Source organism: Hemiscyllium ocellatum, chromosome 45, assembly GCF_020745735.1.
Source record: "Hemiscyllium ocellatum isolate sHemOce1 chromosome 45, sHemOce1.pat.X.cur, whole genome shotgun sequence".
Classification (NCBI taxonomy): Eukaryota; Metazoa; Chordata; class Chondrichthyes; order Orectolobiformes; family Hemiscylliidae; genus Hemiscyllium; species Hemiscyllium ocellatum.
The window spans coordinates 6,964,391-6,973,155 of NC_083445.1; the positions used below are offsets into that span (position 1 = coordinate 6,964,391).

The following is an 8,765-nucleotide window of genomic DNA, read 5'->3' on the forward strand; positions in this document are numbered from 1 at the left end:
TGAATTTTTTTGAAGAAGTAACAAAGAGGATTGATGAAGGCAGAGTGGTTGACGTGATCTATGTGGAAGTCAGTAAGGTGTTTGACAAGATTCTGCATGGTTGACTGGCTAGTAAGGTTAGATCAAATGGAATACAGGAAGAATTGCCATTTGGATACAGAACTGGCTCAAAGTTAGGAGACAGAGAGTGGTGGAGAAGGGTTGCTCTTCATACTGGAGGCCTGTGAACAGTGGAGTGCCACAGAGATTGGTGCTGGGTTCACTGTTTTTCATTATTTACATAAATGATTTGGATGTGAACATAGGGGATATAGTTCGTAAGTTTACAGATGATGCCAAAGTGATGGTGTAGTGGATAGCAAAGAAGAGTACCTCAGAGTACAATGGGACTTGATCAGATGGGACAATGGGCCAAGGAGTGGCTGATGAAATTTAATTTAGATAAATGTGAGGTGCTGCATTTTGGAAAGGCAAATCAGGGCAGGATTTAGACACTTACTGGTAAGGTCCTGGGGAGTTTGCTGAACAAAGAGACGTTGGAGTGCAGGTTCATAGTTCCTTGAAAGTGGAGTGTCAGGTCCCAAGATAGTGAAGAAGGCATGTGGTATGCTTGCTTTTATTGGTTAGTGCATTGATTGAATGAGTTGGGAGATCATGTTGCAGCTGTACAGGATATTGATCAGGCCACTTTGGAATATTGCAAGCAATTCTGGTCTCCTTCCTATTGGAAGGATGTTGTGAAACTTGAAAGGGTTCAGAAAAGATTTAAAAGGATATTACCAGGAGTTGGAGGGTTTGAGCTATAGAGGGAGGCTGAATAGTCTGGGACTATTTTCCCAGGAGCGTCAGAGGCTGAGGGGTGACCTTCTAGAGGTTTATAAAATCATGAGGGGCACAGATAGGGTGAACAGCCAAGGTGAGGGAGTCCAGAACTGGAGGGAATAGATTTAAGGCGACAGTGGAAAAATTTAAAAGGAACCTAAGGGGTAACGTTTTCACACAGAGGGTGGTACGTGTATGGAATGAGCTGCCAGAGGAAGTGGTGGAGGCTGGTACAATTATAACATTTAAAAGACATCTGGATGGGTGTATGAATAGGGTGGGTTTAGGGGGATATAGACCAAATACTGGCAAATGAGACTAGATTAATTTTGGATAAGTGGTCGGCATGGACAATTTGGACCCAAGGCTGTGTTTCTGTGCTGTACAACTCTATGACTCTATGATAATCTTATTTTACAGAGCCAAGTATCCTACTGACTAAAATAACCAAAAATGTTTGGTTGGGTCTGAAGTCTTTGATCTAGCCCAGTGGTGGCTTTATGCATAATGTGTATAACAAGATGACACGAACAATTTCTTCAATCCCTTGTTAGCGGCTTTGTGCACCGCAGTTGACTTTCTGCCCAAGCATTGTATACTGCATCCAGATTGATCCATTCTCTTGATGAAATGTACAATTCAAGTCGCATCAAATTGCGATCTATTTTGAATTGATTTCTAGATTTACACATAATCAAATTCATCAGGATAAATTTGTGTTCGCAGTCAAGACTTGATGCTGGAAAAGGTTTGCATTAATTTCCAGAAGAATGGGCATTTCTTGAAACAGGTCATTTTTTAGGGCACGGTTTATCCAACACCTGAATTGAAATAATTTTGATGTTTTCCACAAAAAAAACAATGCGCAATCGCAGTTTGTTCACATTTTTTGTGGCCATAATTTCTTTGTCGTTTTTGTTTTAGGAATGAAATATTTGGATATCAAAAACACCATATTTTCTGTTCCAAATTCATAACCAGTTGCCTTGGAGATTACAGCTTTACCAAATGTAGGTCACTCCACTTATTCCTACTATACAGGTGGTCACATAGGAGCTGAATAAGTTAAGGGAATGCTACAGTGTCCACTTCACTGTTTGGGACTTGCTGAACCTTCTTAACTTCATCACTCATTCCCCTCAATATTGACTCATCAGTTTGGCCTCGGCATTACATCAATTCAATCATTACCTCACAACTTCTCCGACACAAGTTACACAGTGATGCCAGTTCACTGACAGCATCAATCAGAGCTGTCAATACAACAAGATATTGTGGCTTTGCAAGTTTATTGGATCATTGCACTTATTCACTTGCTCTGTGCTGCACTTGATCAAGACATTATAGCTTTGCATTAATGCACTCACTGTGAAGTGTTTTGACAGTCTCCTCACTTTATTCAGAGATCTAAATGCCATAGCATCACACTCTGTGATTTTGGCATTTCCTCAAATTTTCTAGATTCTGAACATTACATACACTGTTCTGAGAAGTGTTTCAATATCTTGCATCATTGACAGCTGTGTCCAAGCATCATCTACTCCCAGATCTTCTCAATAAACAACGCTGTGCTATTCTGTCATGTTTGATTTCACGTTAAAATACCGGTGCGGCTCCATATTTCTTTCCCAGCATAACAAAAGCTCAGTTTAAAGGAAGCATCATCTTCTGTAAACCAAGGTAATCATGAATATAAGATTGCTTGACTTCTATCAGACGGAGACTTTGCCGGTTTCAAAATTCCTGCAATGACAGTCCTGTGAAGAACTTCCAATAATCTTCTTGCATCAAAATGCCCATCTATGATAAATGTATGAAAACATCCATGAACTGTTTGGCAGAGTTGATGCACTCCATAATTTCAGAGGTGTAATCCCTGCTCTGTCAGCTCTCATTGATTACTGTCTATGCCAGTCAGAGATATTTCGTTGACAGCAGATGTGACATTATCTTTGATGGATGAAGCTCTCATGTAACCACACGTACATCAGTTGGACATTACAGTCTGGATTATCCTCGAGGACATGAGGGTGAATGGTAACATTTATGGGAGGAATCAGGGTCGGTGACATGTTCCTAAAAATTCCAGGAATCTTAGAATCATTACAGTTCAGGAGGAGGCCATTTAGCTAATCATGCCCTACACTAGGTCTGATGCCTTGTGCCAACCTCCTGCTTTTTCTCCATGTCCCTACACATCATAATGAGCCAAATAATCATCTACTGCCTTCTAGAATGCCTCAGTTGAATCTGCCCCCACTACAGTTCCAGACAGTACCTTCCAGACCCTAGCTCTCACTGTGTGAAAAACTCTTTTCTCACATCACCCCCATCACTTTCAAATCTATGACCTGTCCTTCCTTCATCTTTCACAAGTGGGAGCAGCTTCTCCCTATCTACTCTGTCCAGACAGCTGGCAGAAACCTCAATCAGATCTTCGCTCAGCTTTCTTCTCTCTAAGAAAACTATCCAAAACACTATCCTGCTTTTCTATCCTTCCTGCCTGAGTGGACAAGTTCGCATTTTCCCAAATTATGCTCCAGCTGCCAATGTTTTGCCTGCTTACTCAATGAAACTGTAAGGAATCATAGAATTAAACAGAAGAGGCCCTTTGGCCCATCTATCTCTACCGCCAAAAATACACTGCTACTGACACCAGTCTCGCTTTCCTGAACTAGAGCCTTGAACATTATGGCATTTCAAGTGCTCATCCAAAGTACCTTTTAAAGGTTGTGAGATTTCCCATCTCAACTATCCTCCTCTGTGCAGGCTCTCACCTTCTCTTCACAATTGACTATCCTACCAATACATATTTTCTGCATCACCCTTGCTTTATTTTGCACATCACTATAAATCTGTGCCCTCCCATCCCTTTTCCATGTACGAGCTAGAACAGCTTCTCCCCAGCCACTGTGTTCATCGCTTCGACAATGTGCCCCCCTTCCCTGATGTCCAGCTCTAATCAGTGTTTCGTACAAGTTCAACTAATCAGTGAGATCTAATCAGTGTTTCGTACAAGTTCAGCTTCCCCTCCTAGTTCTTGGACTCGATGCCCCTATTAATGACATGAGGAAGCAAAGGTCAATTATGTGCCATGCTGGAAAAACAAGGCAATGAGATTGAAAATGGCTACCTCAGATATCTCAGTTTATTGTGCAACTGAATGGAGAGAACATCTAAAACTTCATACCCCACACTAGTGGGTACATCACTAAGTAGAGTCAGGCAGTGCAAGGGTACAGTGGAGATTCAGGCATAGTGATGGACTAAGTCATATGAAGAGCAGTCTCAGCATGTCAATGTGCTCAAAATTTATGACCAGGGAGACTTTCTGATTGGGCGAGTTCCACTTTAATATAAGTAATGCAAAACTCTAAGAGCATGCAGCCACAGATGAGATCACTGTATTAGAGCTGTTGTAACCTTAAGGCTATCCTGGAACATGGTGTGTGCCCATCTCAGGCTTTTACAGAGATGAGATCAGAAGGAGAGTGAAGACGAGAAGTCACCATTTTATTGCATAACCTAAGCAAACAGATATCCATTCCAAGCAATGACTAATGTTGAGGTCAAAGGCCTGAGAGCTGACTGTGTATATTAAAGCATTGCATCTGCAGAAGATGTCTCTGAGCAGAACAGTCATCTTGGTAGCAGGTGACTCTAAGGCTGTTTCTGATTTCTCTGCTCAACTAAACCATGCCCTGCCCTGTTCATCTGGTTGACGACTATCTTGTGCCACCTCATGATCTTCACCCTCATCTTCCTCCTCATAGGTTTCCTATCACTCCTGCAATTCCTCCTCTTCTTTGGTGATGCTGGAGATGGAGAGTACAGGAAAGCAATATGAGGCAAGACACTCTGAGATACATTGCACTAATCTTTAAGGGAATCAAGGGTAAGAGGGACAAGGGATTGAGGGAGTATGAGTTTGAAGGCTGTGGAAGGAAGATCTCCAGACCATAATGTTGATAACAAAGCCCCTAGTTTGCTAAGTAAAGACTGCTAAAGCCACAAACCCGTTTAAACATTTAATTTTTCAGTTCACTTACCTTAACAGGCACTGAGATTTGGTTATTATTTTTTGATAAAACAGCATTAGCTCTAAATATTATGATACCATTTTTTGGGAAAAATTGTAAACGAAATTCAACATCAAAGTCGTTGTTGCTATTGTGGCCTTCCACAACTACATTTTCCTCGCTTTCAACTCGCAGAACATTCGGGGCAGTCAGTATGTATCTGTCAGGAAAAACAAAGCAATTACCATTTCCTCAACAGCAATTATTAGGATGCTCTCGTAACAATGTCCCTCGTTGATTTCAGAAATGGCTTAAGTGGACCGATGTAGTTCTCGTTTAAGTTTGCAAACTGAAAACTAATCGGCCTTCTAACCATTACTGAACAGAAGGCACCATTACCTCAACTGATCGACATAAATAAATTTGCAAGAAGGAACACTCTTATAAACTCTTACAATAATCCATGTAGAACATCGGGTATAATTGAAGTGAATAGTGTAGGTCCATCAAAGGGGAAGTTGGACAAACATATAAAAAAGAAGAGGAAGGAGGATTATAATAAATTAAGATATGGAGATCAAATGAAGCAGAAATAATACTTACAGAGGAGAACATTGACACAGTGCAGGAAAAAAGACTAACACAACAAGTAACAGTGAGGTCCTCATGTTGACCAACTGCTCCACCAGGACAAACTTTTGCAAGTAATTTTACTGACTTATATAAAATCCTAGCGGAGGTTGGTTAATTTTTAACAATTGGGAAATTTGTACCACTGTTTGCTCTTAAAACATCCAAACATTTGTTGCCCGGGCTGTTTGTTTAAGGGTTAATTAAAACCCAACAGTCTGGTAAAAATCCGGGAATAGCGAACAGTTCCTGACATTCGATGGCTTTCTGCCTAGGAGTTAGAGTTTGACCTCAGCAACATAAGAACAAACATACCTTCCGAAAAGCTGTTCTCAAATCTTCAGAATGTATGCGCCAATGACCATTATTCTGAATGCTTAGTGTCAATGCAATGTGAAGATTTCAATGTATCCACGATGCATTCACCACATGATTAACTGCAAAGAAACCAAATCTCACTCCTGGTGAAGAGCTGATGCCCAAAGCGTCAATTCTCCTGCTCCCCGGATGCTGCCTGACCGGCTGTACTTTTCCAGCACAACACTCTTTGACTCTGAGCTCCAGTATCTGCAGTCCTCACTTTCTCTGTCCCGACAAGCCAGATTCATATTTTGTATCAGGTACGAGGCAAATTGACATGCAACACAAACTATGACAAATTCAAATGCAAAAAAAGTACAGACAAGCCATTGGATTGCTTTAAAAACTTCAGTGTCTCAGTAGGAACAGCTGAATTGAACCAGCCCTACTCTACTGCAACCTGTACTGATGTCGTGAGTGAACTTAACTGGACACAATCTGCTTTAACAGGTGGAGGGAAAATATGTTCAAAAACAAATCAGGCAAGATTTGCATTCTCGCTAGGAACCCAGTCATAGTTTTAACATGCTGCTGGTCAAAGCACAGCAGGCCAGGCAGCATCTCAGGAATAGAGAATTCGACGTTTCGAGCATAAGCCCTTCATCGGGGCTTATGCTCGAAACGTCGAATTCTCTATTCCTGAGATGCTGCCTGGCCTGCTGTGCTTTGACCAGCAACACATTTGCAGCTGTGATCTCCAGCATCTGCAGACCTCATTTTTTACTCGATAGTTTTAACATGCCTCAATTCTCATGTTGGTGCGATTGTAGCTCTTCACAAGATATAAAGTAGACGGTGACATGAGCAGTAACCACAGCTATTCCACATAGTTCATCACAGACCTTCCATGGGTGAAGTTTGGATTTGTCATTGTGGCTGTGTGACCTACACCCACCTCACGTTTGAAGCCTAATGTTCCTGATAGACGGGCAGGAGGCTGGAAGGACACAGCAGGCCAGGTCAGGAGGTGGAGAAGTCAACATTTCAAGTGTAGCCCCTCATCAGGACCCGATCGGAGCCTGTAATTTGTGCAGAAGGGCAATTTAAAAATTGAGGTATAAAAAAACCAGCTTTAGATTGGGATGGAAGATCTATTCTCTGTATATTGTCTTGTTCGAAGATGATGACAATAATTAGCGAAGTCGCCAAATGAATCTCCAATTGATGCCTGCACAAAATTGGGAAAGCCACCATACTGCAAGAAAATATTGGAGGAACACATGCTGAGCTGGTGTTCAATGCAGTCACAAAAATTGTGCTGAGGATCTCAATCAAACCAAAGTAAAACACTATCCAACTGATTAGTTCAAAATGACAGGTTAAAAATTGAATTAAAAATTTACCATGGCAAATTCTTAAATGTGCAGCCTTAGATTTTCTGTTTAACTCTTGAAAAGGTAGGCAAAACAATATCACAAGATTTGCTCATGACCTTTATTTCTTTGAAGATCAGTTCTCATCGGTTAAGAAATCAAGATATTAACACCTATTTTAAATCTCCACTTCTCCTTCACCACCATTAGAATCCCGACAGTGTGGAAGCAGACCATTCAGCCCAACAATATCCAACCCAGATTTTCCTGTTACTCTATGTTTCCCCTGACTAATGCATTGAACCTACACATCCCTGAACACTATTGGCAATTCACCCGACCTGCACATCTTTGGATTGTGGGAGGAACCCCATACAGACACAGGGAGAATGTGCAAACTCCACACAGACAGCCACCCAAAGCTGGAAGTGAACCCAGGTCCCTGGCACGGTGAGGCAGCAGTGCTAACCACTGAGCCACAGTGCCACCTCTTGCCTTTAGCACTCCCTTTGGACACTTTCTCCTCCTCCCCCTGTGTCACTAGCATAAAATCCACCATTTTTCAGTCTCCTTCACAGCTGAAATGTTAACTCTGTTTTTCACTCACCACAAATGCTGCCAGCATATTGAGATTCTCCAACACTTTCTGTCTTTATTTCAGGTTTCCAGCTTCAGCAATATTTTACATTTATAACATAGAACAGTACAGGCCTTTCAGCCCTCCAGCTTTTATCCTACTCTAAGATCAAACAAACCCACACACCCTCCATTTTACTGTCACCCACGTGCCTATCCAAGAGTCACTTAAATGTCCCTAACGCATCTGACTCTACTTCCATCGCTGCCAGTGCATTCCACACAGTCACCACTCTGTGTGTAAAGAACCTACCTCTGATATCTCCCCTAAACCTTCCTCCACCTTAAAATTATATCCACTCATGATAGCCATTTCCACCCTGGGAAAAAGTCTCTGGCTATCCACTCTATTTATGCTTCTCAACATCTTGTACACCTCTATCAAGTCACCTCTCATCCTTCTTCACTCCAATGAAAAATACCCTCGGTCCCTCAACCTTTCTTCTTAAGACATGCCCTCCAGTCCAGGCAGCATCCTGGTACATCTCCTCCGCACCCTCTCTAAAGCTTCCACATCCTTCCTATGATGACATGATCTGAACTGAACACGATATTCCCAGTGTGGCCTAACCAAGGCTTTATAGAACTACAGCATAACCTTGTAACTCTTAAACTCAATCCCTCTGCTAATGAAAGCCAACACACCATACGCCCTCTTAACAACCCTATCAACTTGAGTGGCAACTTTGAGGGATCTATCAATATGGACCCCTAGATCCCTCCATTCCTCCACACTTCCAAGAATCCTGCCTTGAACCCTGTGTTCTGCATACAAATTCAACCTTCCAAAACGAATCACTTCACACTTTTCCAGGTTGAATCCATCTGCCACTTCTCAGCCTAGATCTGCATCCTGTCAATGTCCTGTTGCAGCCTCCACACTATCCACAACTCCACCAACCTTCATGTCATCTGCAAACTTACTAACCAGCCCTTCCGCTTCCTCATCCAAGTCATGTATGAAAATCAGAAAGAGAAGAGGTCT

The 8,765-nt window shown here is 42.0% G+C and overlaps 1 protein-coding gene across 1 annotated transcript in view; it reads right to left on the minus strand.

Annotated features, from left to right (window-relative positions):
• LOC132835854 (complement C3-like) overlaps window positions 1-6,702 on the minus strand; it is a 119,397-nt gene extending 112,695 nt beyond the window's left edge. The window contains exons 1-2 of the mRNA XM_060854950.1: window positions 6,674-6,702; window positions 4,872-5,061 (exon numbers count right to left, since the gene is read on the minus strand). Of these exons, the coding sequence (XP_060710933.1) occupies window positions 4,872-5,061; window positions 6,674-6,702 (219 nt within the window). The remainder of the gene's footprint in view (window positions 1-4,871; window positions 5,062-6,673) is intronic.
• Window positions 6,703-8,765: the final 2,063 nt, after the last annotated feature.